At 40.1% G+C, this 22,457-nt stretch overlaps 1 protein-coding gene across 6 annotated transcripts in view; it reads right to left on the reverse strand.

Annotated features, from left to right (window-relative positions):
- LOC105493844 (anoctamin 4) overlaps positions 1–22,457 on the reverse strand; it is a 380,690-nt gene that overhangs the window by 154,210 nt on the left and 204,023 nt on the right. For all 6 annotated transcript variants that reach the window (XM_011761778.2, XM_071071254.1, XM_011761784.3 and 3 more), the window contains 2 exons: positions 22,270–22,406; positions 19,212–19,370 (listed from right to left, as the gene is read on the reverse strand). In XM_011761778.2, coding sequence (XP_011760080.2) covers positions 19,212–19,370; positions 22,270–22,406 — 296 coding nt within the window. The remainder of the gene's footprint in view (positions 1–19,211; positions 19,371–22,269; positions 22,407–22,457) is intronic.

The raw sequence follows: 22,457 nt of genomic DNA on the forward strand, positions 1-22,457 counted from the left end.
CTTCTTAGATCTATTATGAAAAGCAAATGTTTTATCTGCCTCACAACACAATGACACATAAAATCATTCAGTAAACACCTAAAGATGATTTAACTACTGTGCACTATGTTGCCTAGCGCACAGGCCCTATGTTGGACCCTCGGGATACAAAGAAGGTTAAGACATAGTTCAAGATCTCAGGGAACTCAAAATTCAGCAAAGCAATGACGACCCTAATTATAAAAAATGTGATTAGTATGAACAGAGGTTGGTCTAATATCCACTGGGAGAGAAAATACTCCCTTTGTAGGTAATCCCAGTACTAAATCTCTCCTTAGAAGTAAGCAATGTCAGTTGTGATCTACAAAATTCCAAACGTCCCTACACTTCTTACAGACCATCATAATGTTTTCCCTACTCCTTCTAGATGGTATATGAGATAAACTGAACTTGGGGACAACTTTATCATCACGGTGTACTTTTTATTATCACAAAACACCAACCCACTGACAACCATTCACAGCTATGACCCAATCAGTAACCCATGAAATGCTCTGCCCTTAGTACGCTGCAGAGATGAACAGCCATGAAATAAGCAAGACCCAGAAAAGACAGAAGAATTGGGTGTCTTCTGCTAGTGAAGAAGCAATTTAACTTTGGAAATACTTTCTTTTTTTACTACCTGTCTTTTTTTTTAAGTTCCAGGATACATGTGCAGAATGTGCAGGTGTTACGTAGGTACACATGTGCAGAATGTGCAGGTTTGTTACATAGGTACACATGTGCAGAATGTGCAGGTGTTACATAGGTACACAAGTGCAGAATGTGCAGTGTTACATAGGTACACATGTGCAGAATGTGCAGGTTTGTTACATAGGTACACATGTGCAGAATGTGCAGGTTTGTTACATAGGTACACATGTGCAGAATGTGCAGGTTTGTTACATAGGTACACATGTGCAGAATGTGCAGGTTTGTTACATAGGTACACATGTGCAGAATGTGCAGGTGTTACGTAGGTACACATGTGCAGAATGTGCAGGTGTTACGTAGGTACACATGTGCAGAATGTGCAGGTGTTACGTAGGTACACATGTGCAGAATGTGCAGGTGTTACGTAGGTACACATGTGCAGAATGTGCAGGTGTTACGTAGGTACACATGTGCAGAATGTGCAGGTGTTACGTAGGTACACATGTGCAGAATGTGCAGGTTTGTTACGTAGGTACATATGTGCACTTGGGAAAGGTTATGACAGCTCTTCTAAGTCTGTTGTATATATCTCCTGGTGAAATGCTGATCAAAATTAGAGGATGCTGCAAGGCACACAGCAGTATAGCCTATCAAGTGTTTTTACCTAAAGGTTATACAAAACTCAAGAAATGGGGCTCCTACGATTTTTAATAACAGAGAAACCTGATACATTATACCTCAACTCATATCACTTCCTCATTGGTATAATGCTGATATAATTACCCTCACCTACTTTATAGGGTGTGTGTGTGCATGTGAATATGTACGTACCTGTATACATAAAGTACATTTGAAAACATTTTCTGTGGGGGTCACTAGTGTGTCGTTGGCATCCATTCTCCTCTCCTTCGGGCACAGGGAAATCTGAGCTCCTTGGCCCACTAGGGTAGGCAGGAGCCATATGATGAGTCTAGCCGTTTAGCTGTGAGCAGAGGCTTGAAGTCCGGTGTGTGATTTGCCTTTCCCTCCCCCAGAGGCAGGTGTCTGGATGCAGCTTCTGTTATCTGGGTCCCCGGTCGCTGCAAGGAGCATTTCTCCTCCTCCACCTCTGCATTCTGAGATCAAAAAGTAAACCCTGCTGCCTGAAGCCTCTGAGATGACAAAGCCTCAAGTGACAGGCAGAAGCTATATAAAGCTATGGAACTGGAGAAAATCACAGGAAGATGGAGACACAGAAGAAAAGGGGACCCAGGATCAAGTCTTAAAAGACTAGTATTTGAAGATCAGACAGAAGAGAAGGTGAGCAAAGAGGACTGAGAAAGAGCCAATGAAGAAGGAAGAAATCCAGGAAAGCATGAGATGTCACCAAAGCCAAGAGAAGCACGTTTTTCTTAAGGAGGGAATGACTCACCACGTGGAGGAAAGCTGCTGGGGAGGCCAGTAAGATAGCGGAGATGGCATGACTGCCGGATTTGATCACAGGCCACCTTTATAAAAGCAGTCTCTGTGAAATAGTGAGGGAGAAAGCCCAAACTGAGAAATTGGAAGAGAGAATGGTAGGTGAGGAGATGGAGACAGGACACTAGACAAATCTTTCAAGAAGTTTTCTGTGAAGTGTAGAAGAGAAACGGAGTGATCATTAGGGGAGGGAATAGGGGTCAAGGGATTTTTCATCTCGTGAGCTACAAGAGCATGTTTGTAACAACTGAGTAGAGAGGAAAAATAATGATGCAGGAGACAGAGGGGAGACAATTACAGGAGCAAAGTCCCTAAGAAGGTGAGGGGAGAGGGGATTCAGCGAATAATAGGAGAGCTCCCAGGACAGTGCACACAGTGGTGGGAGGGAAGGTTGAGGGTGGGAAGTCATAGAAGATCCTGTCTGACCATTTTTATTTTCTGTCAAGAGTACAGGCAAGGTTATCAGCAGAACAGTGTATGTGTGTGGAGGGGCATTGAGGGAGGTGAGGGTGCGGAGAAAACAGGTGAGAAGGTTGATTGGGGAGAGAGAGTGTGAAGTGGGCCAACTCCCCCACCTATTCAAGATCTTAGTCAAACGTCACCTTCAGTGAGCCCCTAGCCAACACCCTATTTAAAATGACTATCCTTTTACCCTTAGTGCTCTCATACCCACACTCTGCTCTGGTTTTTCTTGTGTCATATCATTTATCACCTTCTTTTATGTTTTTGTTTGTTTGTTTGTTTGTTTTTTGAGACAGGTTCTCACTTGTTGCCAAGGCTGGATTGCAGTGGCGCAATCTCGGCCCACTGCAGCCTCAACCTCCCAGGCTCAAGTAATCCTCCTGCCTCAGCCTCCCAAGTAGCTGGGACTACAGGCATGCTGCAATACACCTGGCTAATTTTTTGTATTTTTTTGTAGAAACAAGGTTTTGCCATGTTGTCCAGGCTAGTCTTGAACTCGGGACTCAAGCAATCTTCCCACCATGGCTTCCCAAATTTCTGGGATTACAAACATGAGCCACTGCACCTGGCCCTCCATTTATCACCTTCTAACATATTATATTATTTACTTATTTATTATGTTTATTGTTCACGGTCTCCCTCACTAGAATGTGAGTTTCACAAGGGTGGGGGCTCTCTGATTTGTTCACTGATGTATCCCAAGTGCCTTGAATTGTGCCAGGCACTATATAATTATTTAATGATTGAAATTTTAAAATTGAATCAATAAAAGAAAGAAGCAAAGAGAGAAAGAGAGAAAGGGGAAGAGAGGGAAGAAAAAGTTACTTAATTTTTATAGAAAGGAAGAAAGCAAAAGTACCAGGCTCACTGAGCATTCTCTGGTACCCGTGTGAGACTGTGGTATGATGTAAAGTGAACCAGTCAGCATGTTTTTTCCCGCAACATTAAATCACTCGGGTGTGGGCACGAACAAGATGCAGTTTAACCAAGGTCAGGGCTTTGCCAGGCAAATAAGTCAAAGGAATAAAGGAGTGAGAGAATTCAGGTGCTTGTAAGTGGTCCTGATGATGAACTATAGAATCAAAGCTAAGTAATGAGGGACATGAAACGACGATTTAAAAAAATGGTTGGGGCTGGGAATGATGGCTCACACTTGTAATTCTATCACTTTGGGAGGCTTAAGTGGGCAGATCACCTGAGGCCAGGGGTTTGAGACCAGCCTGGACAACATGGCGAAACCCCGTCTCTACTAAAAAAAAATACAAAAATAATGTCTTAGTTTATTTTGTGTTGCCACAACAGAATACCTAAGATGGGGTAATTTATGAAGAAAAGATTATCATTTAGTTCATGGTTCTGCAGGCTGGAAAGTACAGGAAAGTAGCCGGGCTTGGTGGTGCACGCCTGTAATCCCAGCTACTCAGGAGGCTGAGGCATGAGAATCACTTGAACCTGGGAGGTGGAGTTTGCAGTGAGCTGAGATCGTGCCACTGCACTCCAGCCTGGGCAACAGAGCAGACTCTGTCTGAAGAAATAAAAATAACAAATAAAAAAATGGTTGGGATAATTCAACAGCAGGCTTATTATCACAGTCAATATACTCCCCAGTGACATTTTTGGACTATTTAAACCCACTGGCCACGGTTTGGATATGGTTTGTTTGTCTCCACCAAAACTCATGCTGAAATGTGCTCACCAGTGTGGCGGTGTGGAGAGGTGGGGCTTTGGGGAGGTGTTTGGGTCATGAGGGTGCTGCCCTTGTGGGTGGCTTGGTGCTTGGTCTCACGCTGGCGAGGCTGCATCTGTTCCTGCAGGAATGGATTAGTCCCACAAAAGTGGGTTGTTATGACACCAGGATGCCTCCCAGGTTTTGCCTCTTGGCACGTACTTCCACTCTGACCTTCTGCCATGATGTGATGAAGCACAAAAGCCCTCGCCAGAAGCCGAGGAAGTGTTGGTGCTGTGCTTCCTGTACTTTCCAGCCCGCAGAACCATGAACTAAATGATAATCTTTTCTTTATAAATTACCCCATCTCACGTATTCTGTTGTGGCAACACAAAATAAACTAAGACATCATTCAAAGAAAGTTTCAGTTCCAAGTATTTAAGAGTTTATTTAGAACTCTCTTTCCCTAAAAAGAGTTGTTTTTAAAAAGGCATTAAGGTATAGCTTTGCTATGTATAAATGGAACAAGAGAAAAAAAGGAAATGATAAACTAAAATTCAATACTTAATTGATGGCTTAACTATGTTCTGTCAACTAAGTAAAACATTATGTGACATAAGGAATCAAGACTAACAGTTTTTCACTCAAGTGGAGTTTCTACAGATAATTGCAGTTGGGGGAGATCCCCTTGAACAATCAGAAGAAACAGCGAACACCTCAAACAGGTTACCCTTTTCTAACTATACGATTATCCATGAGTCACCGATAAAGGAGTAGATTTCAGAAGATTCTCGTTAGAGTCTGAGAAACTGAATCAAGGCAGCCTCAGATGACGGCCAAAGTGATTTACTACTATACAATCCAAAATAATATTCTGGTTGAACAAAGGAACCTACAGACTCAGGAGGAAGAGAGTCCCCAAGAGGCGATATAATGCATTTCTGAAACTCTAATGGACACGAGGTCTCACCACATGTACTTTTTCTTTCCTGCCTACTGGACTGCTAAGGTCAAGGAAAATCATGTGCAGTGCAGTTTCATTTTTCTGCCTGCTCTACTCCTGGTCTTCTAGAAAACTCTTTTTAATTTCAACATGTGTAGAAAAAAGAGAGAATGAAGAACGGAGCTGAAAAACAAAGTACTCTAGTGAGCAATAACACCACCTTCTTGGAAGAAGATCCAAGATGATCTTGGCTAAGTTTGCAGGTAATGGCTGGTATAGTTTGTTTAGTAAAATCCTTGGCCTGAAAGAAATTGGCATTGAGATGATTCTTATTTACACTTGAGTACAGTGTGATGGATTTGGTTGTAAAGAGGCTAAATGATATTTGGTTGCAATATTTTGGAAAAAAATGACTAAAACCTGCACATCTTTCTAGCTCTGTCATTAAGGTCTAGAAGAACAATTGTATCTGATGTCAATTATGTTCATGGGAAATTGCTAAGTGAGCATATACTATGTGAAAGTCAAGATGACATGATGAACCAGACACTGTGCTAGGGACAAGGAGAAATCTGTCCAGCCCTCATGGGATGCACACTCTGTCTGGGAAGCAGAGGTGCACAGAGGAGCCCTGAGGCCTCAATCAAAAGTCTATCATGCCACTGTTTATGTTGTTTCCCATCTGGAATGCCATGCCCTTCTACTTTCTGGCTTTGTGAATATCTAGTCATCCTTTAAGTCCCAGGTCACCTCTCTTAACCTTCCTGAAATCTCTGTGCAGAGTATGAAATTCCCCAGGGCTTCCATAGAATTTTTCAAACTGTATTCTATCTGTTTCACATCTGCCTTCATTGCTAGTTAGTGAGCTCTTCAAATACACTAAGCATATTGTGGCAGCTTGTATTTTCCAAAGATGGTCCCAACATTACTGCTTATCCCACACATCTTCTAGAACCTTATGACTCTCCTTCAAGAGGTGGCATCTATGTCCCTTCCCCTTCATTCTGCCTTTCCCAGCAGAATAAATGCTTCTAGGGCTAGGTCATTAAAGTTCACTTTTACCTTGTTCTCCTAGAACCCAGCCACGATGTCATGAGAAAGCCCAGGCAGCATGTGAAGAGGCCCACAGCCCACAACCCTGGCTGAGCTTTCAGCTGACAGCCAGCACCGACATTCCAGCCATGTGAGTCAGCCACCTTAAAAGGGGAGTCCTCCAGACACTAGTAGTGCTGCTCCAACTGACGTCCCATGGAGCAGAGGGAAGCTATCCCTTCCAAGTCCTGCTCAATTGCACATATGAGAGCAAAAAGAATGACTATGATTTTAACATACAAGTTTTGGAGTTGTTTGTTATGCAACAATAGATAACTAGAACATTTATTTTTTTATTCTCCAGTGCCTGGCACAGTGCCTGGAACATAACAGATGCTCAATACGTATGTGCATGAGGATTGATACTCTATCACTGTAGGGGCTGGATGCGACAAAGGGAATCTTCTTTAATTCCTCTGTGGGCAGTTATGGTGGAAGGAATTTTCAGCTTGTCTTTCCTTGTTGCTTTTCCCTTCCCTGCATCACAAACACAAGGACATTTCCACAGGCAGGCTTGTGGCTGCTGCTGACTATCCAATTAAATATTGGGTCTCAATGAATTCTGCCATGCTTTGAAAAAAGACAGTTGCCTAACGTTAGCATCAGAACAAAGATGTGGGTTTCTGGGAGGAACTCTGACTATGGGCAATTTACTCAGTCATGCCCATGTTAAAAAATAGAAATAGCTGCTCCTCCGTCATCTCAAAGGCAGGTGTTAGAGTTCAGACCTTACATCTTTTAAACCAGCTGGATATTACAGAGATGGGGCTAGCATGGCCTCAAATGAAGGGACAGGGGGCAATCTGTTAGGAGGGCTGGTGACTGCACTATACTGTTTGTTGTCACCTTAGCACCCCCTTCTGAGGTGTCCTCTGCATTGCTGAGAAGCTGGGACCAGAACCTGGTTCTGGTTTCCCAGAATCCCCTTCTCCATAAAGTTCTGGGTTAAAGTGTACAATAATGGGTGCTCAGACGGAAGGTGGGAAAGGAGAGGCTATTTCTCAGGCAGGTAGTTACAGGCAGATTTGAGGTTTGAAGCAGCTCCAGGTAAGTTTTGAGAATCATGTGCTGCAGTCAGGCATTATTGAGATCCCAGTGGCTTCCACACCAGCATCTGAGACCTGCTGCTGTGGTGCTTCAGGCTGAAGTGATGGGACGTAGATTCCCTGACCTTCACACCCAACCTTTTAAGTGGTCTTACAGTGTTGTGAAACTCTGTATTGAACACTTCATTCTCGGAGGACACAGAGTGGCTTTCCTGCACAACCCCAAATGAAAGAGGAGTCAAGCAGTTATAAGTACTAGGGAAGAATTTTAAAGAAGAAACTTTGGGTTTCTGGGTAGGCAAAAGTGAAGAGGCAGCACCCAGAATGAAGGTCCAACTGATTAATGGAAAAGGACAAGTTAGGGAGGTGTTTGCAACCAGGTCAGGTCGGGCCTCTCCAAAATCCCAACATGGCTCATGCACTTGATTTTTTTCCCCTGCTCCGTGCCCTGTAAGAGTTCATTCAGATGCAAACACCAGAGTCTATCTCTATCCTACAACCAAATCCAGCTATTCCCCCTGTTTCCATATACCCCCATTCAGTTACTCCACTTACTCTTCCTACACCCATGCCAGCCTGCATGTGGGTGCACAAGACAAAGGAAAACCAGCAGTGGGAAAATTCCACAATGCTTTAGAAAGTTGGGTTTAGAAATGCAAATTCCAATTTCTCTTTGTGCTTAGTTCACCCATTATCATAGAGATTTTTCTTGAACTCCTGAAATGAAATAGTGACTCCTTCCCAGGATTCCTGTATATTTCTCCACAACACCTATTACATCTGACATATTTATTTAAGGCCTCCCTTCCTTCAATAGTAGTAGATATTCATGAGACATTTGATGAATGAATGAATGAATTACTTCATCTGGAAATGGAGTCATTAGATACTACAAACTGCTCTTAAAATATGCCTAAGACACAACAGGAAGTGAGCTAAGCCAGGGCCCTTGCCTCAAGAGGCAGTGCTGCATCATCACTTTTGCAACTAAGGTATGTCAAGTTCAATTAATAATACTCAGCTTACACTTCATCTTTTTCAAATTTTTCACTTGTAAGGGTTACAAGCAGGAGATTGTAAAGGGATTTACAGTTCTCCAGGCTGCTTCAAAGCTTTTAAATCTCTCCATGCCATTAATGAATAATTAGTGTCATATTCATGATATATATTTTGCATAATTTTCAGCAATTTAACATCACATAGCAAAAACAGCAGGAGCAAAAATATCACAAAGAAAGGACTTCAGTTCCTTTCATAAATATAATACAATGCCCACATTTGGCACATAATGATGACAATGCAAAACGTGCTTTATATCAGAGAAGTTAAATTTGGACTGCTGAGAAAATCTTTTAGATTAAGTAAGTTTCTTTTTGTGGGATGACAATAGTTCATAATACGACTTTAGTTTCTCAGCTGTGCCTTGTATAATGGGTATTTTTTTCCTTTAAAGTTGGTCTGTCTTGACTGAAGTAATATGCATGAGTCATATGAAATACGTGTTGATTTGGAATAATTCTTTGAGTAAATCAAGATAACTTTGTACTGGTCATCTTGACCTGGCAACATAAATGTTTTGATGAAACTTTGTCTATCTAAATAAGCAAAAGCAGTTGAGGCGATAATGAGGCCCTTAGATCTTTAAACCGGTCTCAGAAATTAGAGTGAGAGGAAAAGGAGAGAGAGCACCTTCTCTCAAACCATCACCAATTTGATAAAACTGCTCTAACGAGATGAACCAGCAAGAATACAGCCCTGATTCTATAGACTGCTATGGGGCAGTGGTAGGTGGACTGAGTCCTAGTGATGAGGTGAGACTTACCATTGTATCTCTTGCCATCTACCAGGTCCCTTCAGCTTTCCTGAGACACACAAGGACTCTCAGCCCAAGAGGTGACAGGGTTGAATGCCTGAGCTTCAGGAACAGGATGTCCAGGGATTGAAGTCACTCCCTTCTTTATCAATACCATCAATATCAACAACAGCCATGCATTAAAGTTGTCAATATGTCCAGACTCTTTCCTAAGCATATTGTAATTTATTCACTCATTTTGTCCTCATAATAGCCCTTGAGATAGGAATCATCTGACACTTAACAAACAAAGAAACTAAGGCACAGAGAGATTAACAGCTTTACCCAGTTACTTAGTAAGTGGTGAAGTAGTAAGTGGATCTAAATCCCAGCTGTCTGACTTGAGAGCCAGTCTTCACATACTCTATTCTTCCCCTCAAACACCTAGGCCTCTTTTCTGATTCAAGAGTCTGATGTTAAGGGTGCTGAAATAAGCTGGTCCAACATGGATAAAAGAATGGAAGCCCTACCCCCTGGACACTACAACAAACCATATAATGTTGGATCAAGGGTCAAACCCAGGGATTCTCAGCTAGGGATGATTCCTCCCTCCCCTGACACCAGGATGTGTGACAATGCTTGGAGATATGTTTGGTTGTCATTATTTGAAGGAGGTGCTATTGGCATTTAGTGGGTAGAGGCTAGAGATGCTGCCAAATATCCTGTAAAGCACAGAATAGCCCTCTACAACAAAGAATTATCCAGCCCTAAATGTCAATAGAGTCAATGTTGAAAAACCCCGGAGATGAATTGACTGTTGTTACCCAGACTCAGATGTGAAAATCAGCTATCCACAATCTTTTTGTAGCAAACTCAGGATTCCACAAGCTAAGCACTGTAATAAGTCTTTGGAATATAAAAACCAGTAAGACAAAGTCTCTCTCTCAAAACAGAAGAGACATGTGTCCATGTGTTCTCATCGTTCAGCTCCCATTTATAAGTAAAAATAGGTAGTATTTGGCTTTCTGTTCCTGCGTTAGTTTGCTAAGGATAATGGCCTCCAGCTCCATCCATGTCCCTACAAAGAACATGATCTTGTTCTTTTTTATAGCTGTATAGTATTCTATGATGTGTAAGTACCATATTTTCTTTATCCAACCTGCCATTGATGAGCATTTAGGTGGATTACATGTCTTTGCTATTGTGAATAGTGCTGCAGTGAACATACATGTGTATGTGTCTATATGGTAGAATGACTTATATTCCTTTGGGTATATACACAGTAATGGGATTGTTGGGTTGAATGGTAGTTCTGTTTTTAGCTCTTTGAAGAATCTCCACACTGCTTTCCACAATGATTGAACTAATCTACACTCCCACCAGCAGTGTCTAAACTTTCCCTTTTCTCCACAACTTCGCCAACATCTGTTATTTTTTGACTTTTTAGTATTAATAATACCATTCTGACTGGTGTGAGATGGTATCTCATTGTGGTTTTAATTTGCATTTCTCTAATGCAGTGATATTGAGCTTTTAATACGCTTGTTGGCCACATGTATGTCTTCCCTCAAAATGATGACACTAGCAACATGGAATCTTTACCTTTTAGACATAGCATCCTAAAATTAGAAGAACAAATTAAAACAGAAGAAATTCCAATGTGTACTTGTTCTCTCTTCACTTGGTCAAGGACCCCATGAATTTCATGTTTGCTGGCATCTCAAAAAGGGCTGTCTGAATACCACAGATTAGGCAGCATCTCTACTACTAACTCAATACCAATGGTAATGTACGCTGATGGTGCCTGGAATGACCCTCAGCCAAATGGGCAGTGCCTACCTCCCACCACCTCCACAGACCTCAGCCAATGACTGACTGATGTGGGGGCCCGTGTCTGAAAAGTGGACCAGCTCTATGCTGCACATGCTGATTACCGAGCTCCCCTGTGGGATCAGGCTGAAGGTAGTGTCCAGCTGAGGCTTAGCTGTTCTTTTCTGCTCCTCTCACTCCCCTTTCTCCTAAGATTGCCCCACCCATCAACAACTTGAAGAATTCTCACCTCAAGTTCTGCTTATGCTTAGGAAATCCAACCTAAGACACAAGTTAATAGAAAAGCCACCGCAAGTGTGGACTGACATTGGTAGCTCCTGAAAGACACTCAAGGAATCTCCAGGGCTCTGAGGTTCAGAAGAAAATCTGCTTTCTCCTTTCTTTGGTTATGACTGTCCTAAATTCTCCTTTCTCTTCACCTCAACTTGAGACCCTTGGTAATACATGTGCATGACATATAAGAAGCTTGAGTGGAGCGAAGTGGAGATTATTGAGTGAAGAAGTCTGATTTTCTTTTTTCTTTTTTTTTCAGAACAGAAAGCACTAGAGGACAGAAATCTGGGTAGTGCACATAGTCCTGACACTGATTTATTTGAGACACTCATTACCATATTTTCAACTGTGAAGGAAGGGAGGACACTGTCATTCTGGTATCCTCCGAGTTCTGGATACCGAGAGAGCACCTACAGCAACAAGCTGGATGTGGATGCAGTATAGAAATGGCGATGAAATTAGGGGAATTTGGGCAGGAAGCCTACAAGGGCAGAGAGCCATCTGCATGAGATTAGCTCTTTAAATAGGGAAATCTTTGTGAAGATTTCCCTTGAATGCGGTAAAGAAACACTGGGATGGACAATCAAATACAGTTTTGTTGTTGTTGTTTTTCTTTTTTTTTTTTAAGCTCTGAATTGATCTATAACTTTATACCCAGATGAATCGAAAACCAAATCCTCTCCAAGCAGATAAACATCTGAACCTCGATCATGCTAAACTTGTTACCAAATGTATTCCCAGTTCTTTCAAGAGCATTAAAGTATAAATCTCATTAATGCATACACAGTAACAACATATGACCCGCCGACGTTGCTATTCCTAATGGTTGCATTATAAAGGATTTATAAACTGTATGAAAAATTTTCTTAAAGTTTACCTTGAAAACTATTCTAAAGTAAAAGTCTTAACACATTGTATTTAGCTGTTACGATAACGGTAATGATGACAATAATGTAGTTTACTAAATGCTTACCATGTAAAAGGCACAGAGATAAGCACTCGATATAAATGATCTCATTTAATTAAAATAACCCATGAGATAAATCCCATTATTAGCCTCATTTTGCAGATAAGTTAACTTTTACAAGGGCACACAGCTTGAAATGGTAGAACCAAACGAACACTCAGAATGTCTGATCTCAGACTTTTAATCACTGTATTAATTACCTATTGCTGCATAATAAATTACTATAGGCTTGGAGGCTTACAACTACACATAATAATTATCTCACAGTTTCTAGAGGGTGGCAGTCAGGCACAGCTGAGCTGGGTTCTCTGCTTTAGGGTCTCACCAGGCTATGACGTAGGTCTTGCCTGGGGCTATAGTCTCATCAGTGGCTCAACTGAAGAAAGACCTGCTTCCAGGATTCTCAGTTATTGGCAGAATTCATTTCCTTGTGGCTCTAGGACTAAGATCTCTGCTTGTCGCTGGATGTCAGCTGGGAGTGACTCCCAGATCCTAAAGGCTACCCCACCTTTCTTTGCTATGTGGCCCTCTTCATAGGCTGTCTCACAGTATGGTAGCTTACTTCTTCAAAGCCAGCAAGGAGGGTCTCTCTGACGCCAGTCTGCTGAGATGAGATCTTATATACCGTAAGATAATCACAGGAGGGACATCCCATTACATTTGTCATATTCTATGATGGTAAAGGCCATATTCTATTGCTTAAATATAAGCCACAGTTCCCACCTGAACTCAAGGGGAAGGGATTATCCAAAGGCGTGAAAAGGAAGCAGGCATCACAGACCTTAGAGTCTGTCCACCACGAGGACTAGCCAAATAATGCAGAATTCTATCAGTCTCGGGCCACCTTCACAATTTTTGTCAGATTTGTCATATCATCTACAATATCTTAATTTCGTATATTTCTTTAACTCACTTAATAAAATAATAATTTTACAAAAAGCTTTTATATCAGTCATAAATGGAAAACAAATATCACTTGCCATAAATAGAAGGTAGCTGAACAAATACACTGGAAGTAAAACAATAATATGAAATTTAGAAGTAAAAATTAAGAAAAACAAAGATTGGCACTACTTTGTATTTTTGCATATATAGGCCCACTTAATCTTCATCATTTACAATAAATGATATTACCTTCATGATTAAAAATGGAAACAGAGATCCATAAAAATCTGATAAACTGCCCATGACCACTCAGCTTATAAGCGGTTGTATACCAAGATTCAAGTCTATGGCTACTAGAGGCCAAAGTGCGTAAGAACCACAGTCTGGGCAGCACCCAACTTCATTATTCACCCCAATTTTCCTTGTTCCTTTACCTTTTCATAATACTACTTGTCTTCTCAGTCTATCTCCTAACTTTTTTCTTTTTTTTGTGAGACGAAGTCTTGCTCTGTTGCCCAGGCTGCAGTGCAGTGGCATGATCTCGGCTCACTGCAAGCTCTGCCTCCTGGGTTCACACCATTCTCCTGCCTCAGCCTCCTGAGTAGCTGGGGCTACAGGCGCCCGCTACCATGCCCAGCTAATTTTTTATTTTTTTATTTTTTTTATTTTTAGTAGAGACAGGGTTTCGCTGTGTTAGCCAGGATGGTCTCGGTCTCCTGACATCGTGATCTGCCCGCCTCGGCCTCCCAAAGTGCTGGGATTGCAGGCATGAGCCACTGTGCCCAGCCTCTAACTTCTTTAACCCTGAGATTCACCTTTACACACCAGAAATCAACACAATATAAGGGCAAAGAGCAAGTATGCTTAGCTTTTAATACTGGCTTTATCTCTTACTACTTATGTTGCCTGGGGAAAGTTACCAATGGTCTCACCTGTTAAACGGGAATTATAATAGTAAGTGATTAATAAACGTGAGCATAAAAATATTGATAATGTAATTTGTATCATAGTACAGAGAAGTATCCAAGATACTCAACCTCAACTGTGCACCCGCATGTGCTCACGCATGTGTGTGTGTGCGCTAACTGCAGTTGCATCTTTCACTCCTGAGAGATGAGTGCAAACAGAAACAATTTCCACAAATTGTATTGTTTGTACATTTCAGTTTTTAAAGCTTACTACATTTTATCTCTTTTGGGGGCAATGTATTTGAGTGTGACTGAGTGGGTATGGGGTCTCGGAAGCAAAGTGAAGGGTTGGCCTTACCAATGAGTATGGACAGGACACCCTTAGCACTGCGGAAAAGTTGCATCTATGGGCACAGATGCAGATAGGTGAGTCCGTGCAATGAGAGATACTTGTGGTCATTCTATTCTTATCGCTTCAAGGGCATTTCTCTAAAAATTCTTCCTCCACTCTTCCCAACATCAATTTTCCATCTCAAATATATAGTTTTTATTAGCATGAAAACATGTATTTATTTCTCTCATCTAAAATAGAAAGAACTCTCTTTTGACCCAACTTCATACTCCAGTTATCATTCTGTTTCTCTCTGTTCCTTTACAGTGAAACATATTGAAAGAACGATTTGTATTTGTTGTCTCTGTATTTTCTCTTCCCACTCTTTCTTGAAGACACTTTAATAAAGCTTTCACCCCCGACTTCTCCACTGAAACTTCTCTTGCCCAGACCACCTAAACCGGCCAGATTGCTAAATCCAGCCTTGATCGTACACACCCCATCAGCAGCATTTGACACAGTTGATTCCTCCGTCTCTCCTGAACCACACTCTCCTCTAGATTTCCCTTCTGGCTCCTTGGTGACTCCTTCTTAGTCTCTTCTGCTGCCTCCTTTTTATCATCCAAATTGTAACACTAGTGTTCCCCATGGCTCAATCCTTGGACCTCTTCTCAATTTGATTTGCAGTTACTCCTTTGGAGATCTCATTCAAATGCATATCTCTAGCCCAGATCTCTCCTTGAAACCCAGACTCTTCTATCTTACTCAATATCTCCATTGGGATACCTCAAACTTAACAAGTCTACAATCTGACCTACTCTTTTCCGCATCCCTATAAGTGGCAACTGTCTTCTCTCAACTTCTTAGCTAAATACCATGTGTCAGACAAATAGTCTGTGACTCTTCTCTTTTACACTGCCCATTCAATCTATCTGCAATTCCCATCAGCACCACTTTCTACTCTTTTCATCTTCTTCTCTTCTATGTGCTTGACCAATTCTTGCATCTCTTTCCTGGATTCTTGCAATGAATCTCCTAATTATGCTCCTGCTTCTGCCCTTGCCACCTCCACCTCCCACAGTCTAATCTTACCAGGCAACCCAAGAGTCCTTAATAAAACGGAAAACAGCTCTTATACTTGTGCTCAAATCTCTCCGGTAGCTTCCTATGTCACTCAGAGAAAAGCTAACATCCCCCAGTGACCACTAAGGCTTCCAATGCCTTGTTAGTATGATTTCCCACTATTCTTCACCTTGCTCAGTGAACGTCAGTCATACTGGCATCCTCACTGTTACATGAACACCCAGGCATGCTCCATCCTGTGGAGCTGTTCTCTTTGCACTTGCTATTCTCTTTCTGTGGAAAAGAGGCCCACTTTTTCTGACTTTTATAAAATTGCAAGCCCCTCTCAACACTTCCTGCTTTACTTTTTTCTCTTTAGCACTTACTGATATTTGTATATATTGTACATATTTTTTGCTTAAGTTCCAACAAGGCAGGGATTTTTTTCTGTTTTATTTGTTGCTGTTGAGACCATAGTCTTTAAAGCAATACCTGGCATAGAGTGTGTGTGCAATAAATATTTCTTGAATGAAATAACCATCACCAAGATGATATGATTTACCTAATTATATTAGTTTTGTAATGACTGTAATGATAAAGGTCTTCCCCAATGTTTCACATGATTCTAAAGCAGAAGGGTGCTCCGTTAATACAATTGCTACTCATACATTCCAAATAATTCCAAGTTAACTCATCCTCTTACTAGTTATACAAAGGAAAAGATAAATGTCTTATTGATGACAGTGATTTCAAAATAGGTACCCAAAGATCAATAATGGACATAGAATTAAAAATGAAAAAAATCAAGAATAGAAAATGTTAATTAGTAAATATGAGCTTACCTTTAAGAAGGGAATCAATTTAAAGTGGATAGATACTAAGAAGTAAATCACCTGGACTTCAATGATATTTTGTTTGGGAACTTCGTTGTAAATTGCTTTCTCTGGGCTATCATGAAAGTTGAATTGCAGAGTATTAAAGACCCAGGGTACCAAAGCAAGCACTTATCTGTTGACTAACCAGCCTGCAGCAAAGGTTTTAAGAAAGATTGAACTTGACTATGTCCTCACTTTTATCATGAATTAAAGATTATCCTAGTTGTGTTTCTTGAAATCCAATGTTAAAGAGATAAGGATGTTAAACTGTACTAGACAGCCTGTCTTTGTCTATTTGGAAACATAAGCCTCTGTCTGGGAAACATGTTTTTCATAGTTGTTGGACATCATGACAGCAGCTAATTAAGAAGATACTAATAATCCATAAAATGTACATAGTGTCAAATGTTTCAGATGTACAAGGGTCCTTGGGGTGTTTTTTCTTTTCCACCCTTAACTAAGTTATTCATTTTATGTCCTATAAAAGGTTGAATTAACTCCTGGAAGCTGAAATCGCCATTAAAATTATCTTTCTGCTGTAGCTGTTTATTTAAAAACTTGATTTAAATAAAAGTACTTCCAATGGTTTCTAAATTTAATAACATGATATAGATCCTTCATATAAAAATTCTGCCACTTATTATAGAGAATAAAGGATGAAGGTTTGTTTATTGTTCAGCCAAGGGATTTTCTTTTAATTATTTGTGGCAGGGAAAAATTAATTTATCTATAAGAGAACCCGCAAAGGCCCTTTTCTTGCTGAGCTGACTGAGGCCATGAAGATTCAAAGCAGAGCTAGGAGGCTGCGTGAGAGACAAATTGCACCACTTATGCAAAGCCAGGGCAAGACTGGAGCCAGGCAGCGGGAGAGGCCACTTGTGAAGAAGGTTCCAGAAAGGGGAAGACCTAGCTGTTTGTAGTGCCTAAAAGATTGTAGAAGAAAGGAGAAACATGGAAGGTGATGCCCAGAGAAGAACTTTTGGGGGAAAGTGGGGAGGGGGGAAATGCTTAGATAAGTTTTTATGAAGTTTTGCCATATAGTGATAATTCCCTTTTTCCAACTGTTATTTTTTCCAGTACACATTAAAATAAATACCTGTAAACATTTTTTTAAAGATTCTAACAAACAAAATTATCTTGTATATAGACAAAATTGTACAAGCAGTCCATCCTTCACAGTATGGTCCACACTGTACTGTGTAGCACAACTGTACAACAGGCCAAATGATCCTCCTCAAACTTTGGTAGCTGAACACTGCAGTACAGGTGATGCTTTAGGATATACAACAGGACATTTTCCATCACTTTAATGTTCACTATGTGGAAAAGCATTAGGTTTTTTGAGTTCTAACTAATAAATTATGAAATAACATTGAAAAGATCTATACAGAAGGAGCCCTAGGCCTGTAGAGAACACTTATGAAGCTTAAAATATAAATCTTGCATTAATTGAACAAAGCTATCTAGTTTTGATGGGAATCAGAATTTTGACAGAGTCAGAATGGGTCAGAGGGAGGCCTTCCATTATTTCAGATTAAGTAGCAATTCAGATCTTTTATTTCTTCATATAAAAATTCTGCCACTTAGGAATGAGAATAAAAGATGAAGGCATGATTAAGGAGAAAAATATGAATGTGCTATTAATGTTAAGAAAAAAATGTAATTGTCTTACTGAGACAATTTAGTAAGATTTATCAACTATACACTCAGTTTGTATAGGAAAGATTTTCTGGAACTCCACAAAGGTGGAAGAAACAACATTTTTAATTATGTTTGTTGCTCCAGGGAACTTCTAATTAAGATGGTCTTTGAGAAAGATGGTTCTACTTTCCTGAGAATAAGAATCTGTTTCCTTACAGCCACATTCATCTCACCATTTTTCCAATTCTCTTGGAGACATTCCAGAAAAATGCTGCTTCTGTGTTATAAACGTTCAAGAGGTGAGGTCAGCCTAACAGATCTGAAAAAATCCCATTTATCTGAAGTGTCCCAAGATCAGATAACAAGTATATGCATATTATGCTTCTAATATTTGATACCTTGGCAAAACTCGCAGGTTGCACAAACTGCAACAGTATCATACAAAGAAAAACCTGGATGTCTGACTTCAAAGATCTATCCCCTCAGCCTTGAGGAGCAGAATCAGAAGTAAACATCTTAAATTGCCAATATGTTATTCTTGTTGACTATGAAAAGCTCCAGAAGCTTTGCACAATGTTTAGGGAGAAGCTGAGAAGAGTTACATAATTCAGTTAACGGGCCAAGTTCTACAAATGTGCACAGTATTCCTGGGAACACCATAAGCCCATCGTGGATTACTGTCAGAGGCCTGGCTGGCCTCTTGTACATTCCTTACTTAGTTCTTTCTTGAAGCTCCCCATGCAGAGAAGGAGGGAAGGGGAAGAACCAAACATTGGTAAGGTCACTCTTGAGCTTGGGGACCTAAAAAAAATAGCCTGAATGTCTGTTAAAACTGGAATCATTTTTGTAAATTCCAGCTGCTTTTGGCCAAATTGGCCAGGCAGTCTCCTCTGGTGTACAAGGATGCCCAAGCTCATGATATTTCCCGAAATGTAAAAAGAGCCTCTAGAGAGAGTGACTGCATTTCACTCAAAGTTTTCTTTAATCTATGAGACTAGAACCCTCCATTTACATATATGGAGAAACGGCAGACGTAGTAAGTTAGATAAAGAATCACACTTTGAAACAATCCATTTAATTGGAATAGAATATTTTGATTTACATGGAATCATCTGGCATTAAAATTATCTCAAAAGCAAACTGTGCTGTGAAAGTCTAAATGCTAGAACATTCCCTAAACTCTGAAGACTGGAAAACTCTGACCAAATGAAATGTTTGGTTAACATTATGACTACTTGCTTATTTCTTATTGCCTCTTAATATGAATAGATATGTACATATTTTTTCTCAACCAAGCAAACTATTTACCTCTTTCTCCATTTGCAATCCTTCTGCTCTAATATTTCTTTCAAATACTTCTCTCTTTTCAGTCTGGGGGTTGGATTTTCTGTACACAAGGATGTAGTCAATTCGACACTTCCCATCTCTAAAGTAAAGTCCATTTGATTTGTTTCTTTCTGGCACTGCCTGCACACAAAGAGAAAGGGACCAGTTTAAGTCATTCATCAAACTAAGGTTCAAGTGAGTAATGTTAAAGAACAATTAAAACTAAATAACTTTTTCAGGTCAGGCGCAGTGGCTCATGCCTGTAATCCCAGCACTTTGGGAGGCCGAGGCGGGTGGATCACGAGGTCAGGAGTTCAAGACCAGCCTGGCCAATATGGTGAAACCCTGTCTCTACTAAAAATACAAAAATTAGCTGGGCATGGTGGCATGCACCTGTAGTACCAGCTACTCTGGAGGCTAAGGCAGGGGAATTGCTTGAACCTGGGAGGCGGAGGTTGCAGTGAGCCAAGACTGCACCACTGTACTCCAGCCTGGGTGACAGAGTGAGACTCCATCTCAAAATAATAATAATAATAATAATTTTTTCATTGTGTTCAATTACATATTCATTAGTGAAAAATGTAATTAAGAGGAAACAAAATAAAAATTAGAAGAAGCATTGAGTTAAGTGGGCAAAATGTAAAACATCTAAAAATACCGAGTATAGCCAAGGATGTGAAGCAACTAAGGACTTTCATATTCTGCAGGTGAGATGAGAGTGAAAATTGATATTCTCACTCTAGAAAACACATTAACATTATCTTGCAGAACTGAACATCTGCGTAACATGTAAGCCTAGAGAAAAATTCTTGATAAGGCAAGTAGGAGTCATGTATATGAATATTCATAGCAACATTATTTATAATAGTAGAAAAATGTTTAAAGTTGGAGTCAACTCAAATGTCCACGAACAGACAATAAATAGATAAATAAATTTTAGAAAGTTCATTTACTGGAATATTATACAGCAGTAAAAATGAATAAACTATAGTTGCATCTAACAATAAAAAAGAATCTTAAAAACAACACTGATGAAAAAAAAGCAAGTCTCAGAAGACTTCATACCACATGATATCATTTTTCACAAAGCATAAAATAAAGTAAATCTAAGTTGTTAAGACTACAAATCTATGTGGTAAAACTGTCTTTAGAGCAAGAGAATAAAACATAATAAAATTTAGAAAGATGGTACCTCTGGTAGGGTAGAGGTATGGGATTGAAAGTAGCTTCAGTGGTTTTAGGAATATTCTAGTTCAGTGTTTCTCTCTTTTTTTTTTTTAACCCACAACAAAAAAAAATTCTATCTTTGCATGCATATATGTAAACATACATATACATAATATGAGACAAGTTTCACAAAACAATTATTTACCCTTTCTATTTGCATACACTCTAATATTAATTTTCCAGGCCATTAAAAAACAACTAGAGTAGTAATCTACAATTAGGTTGCCACTATAATTTGAAAAATAGCATTCTAGTTCATAAATCAGATGGTGGTTCCAGGTGTTCATTTTATTATTACACTTTGTAACTTACATAGAAGTTACAAATATTATTTTGCAGTAATATTAGAAAGTAAAGAACAAAAGGAATAGATTGAATTTTCATCCAGGCTCTTCAGGCTTGCTGTACAGCATTGAAAGAGATCATCAAGTACGGGCTTGTTGGGCTAGAGCCAAACTTCTCAGCCTAACAGGTTTCAAAATTGTGTCTATAAACCCGGCCAGGTGAAAATGGTGGATTCTATCTTTTCCAATGGTAGTATGAAGAAGGCAAACATGCCAGACCCAAAGGACCATTGCTAGAAACCACATTCTTGCACAAACCTTAACCGAGAAAACATCTCAGCTGGGGGAATGGAATGACCATGTACCATGTCTTGGTGTAGACATTTTCGGTTGATGACCAGTCCTCACTGACTATGTTTTGGCTTTTACATTAAGAGACACTCAGGAGTCTACCTGAATAAGCACTTTAGTAACACTTATTTGCCAAGCAAGAAGGCTGCCCTGTGAATTCAGCATATTAGCATCTGCCTTCAAAAATGGCTTCAGCCAAGACATCAGGAGGGGTGTTGGCTCCAAGCAGAACAATGAGTTGTACCACCTTCAGCAAAGCCCTAACATTTCTGAGACTGGTTCCTCATCTGTAAGTTACAGGGATGAGACTAGTTGCTGTCTGAGGTCCCTTTTAAAGTCCATTCATTATGCCACATTATGGTATCCAAAGTATCTATGTGAACAGATAATAACAGAATGAGTTTTTTCTTAAAATCAAACAAACAGAAAAAAATGGAAAAAGACACATGAATAGCTGCATATGGTATTTGTGGGGTGAGGTCTGCAAAGCTTGGTAAGAGTAAACGATTTTCTCTGTCCCAGGTGTCATCCTTTCAGTAGTTAACTAGCTCTGGAATATAAAAAGCATTAGGAATATGAAATAAATAAATTACTCTGATTTGGTGTGCCTATTAATTGTACCCAGAGCATGTACAAAGGAAATATGAAACTCTATGGTGACACAACCTGAACAAAGGGGAATGCCTCCAACAAAACACTAATTTTTCCTAAATGGCACACAAATAGATGGGTCCACTTACAGCTGCAACGAAGTTTCCAGATTACAGAGGCAAATGGAAAGTCAGAGAGGCTTTAGACAACACAATCAACTGAAGGCTGGTGCATTTTAGGTCACCATTCTACCTACTGGGGGATCTATACAAGGAAGCCCATCCCTGTAAAGCTTATTTTGTACCAGTGGGAGACACTCAAGAATGCAGGCTATCTTAAAATGACAGACAGTTTAAAGAAATGATAGGTTTAAGAAAAACTGAAGCTTTGTTTTGAGTGTAGGTAGATTTAGGATCCTTGAAATATGCTTAGACATGGGGGATGTCAAAGGAATATAAAACCTGTCCCTTGTTTTATAAGAGCCTACAGTTCAACGAGATTATGACTTTAAACAGTCCATAGGAACATGCTTCATAGGTTCCTGCCGGGATCATGAATTACATTTGTAAGAAATCATATACTCTTACCTCTCCCCCGGCTTCCAATCTGCTGGCATCATCTGAAGTACTAGTCAGGTTTCCAGGGTGAAGAAGAGAATCGTCGTCTTTGCAAGGACTGCTGACAGCTTCTAATTCATCAAAAAGAATATTGACATCCTTGGCCACTAGAACCAAAGTAAATACATTATAAGGAGGGTAAAAATCTGGGATCTTGA

The sequence above is a fragment of the Macaca nemestrina genome, chromosome 10, assembly GCF_043159975.1.
Source record: "Macaca nemestrina isolate mMacNem1 chromosome 10, mMacNem.hap1, whole genome shotgun sequence".
Classification (NCBI taxonomy): Eukaryota; Metazoa; Chordata; class Mammalia; order Primates; family Cercopithecidae; genus Macaca; species Macaca nemestrina.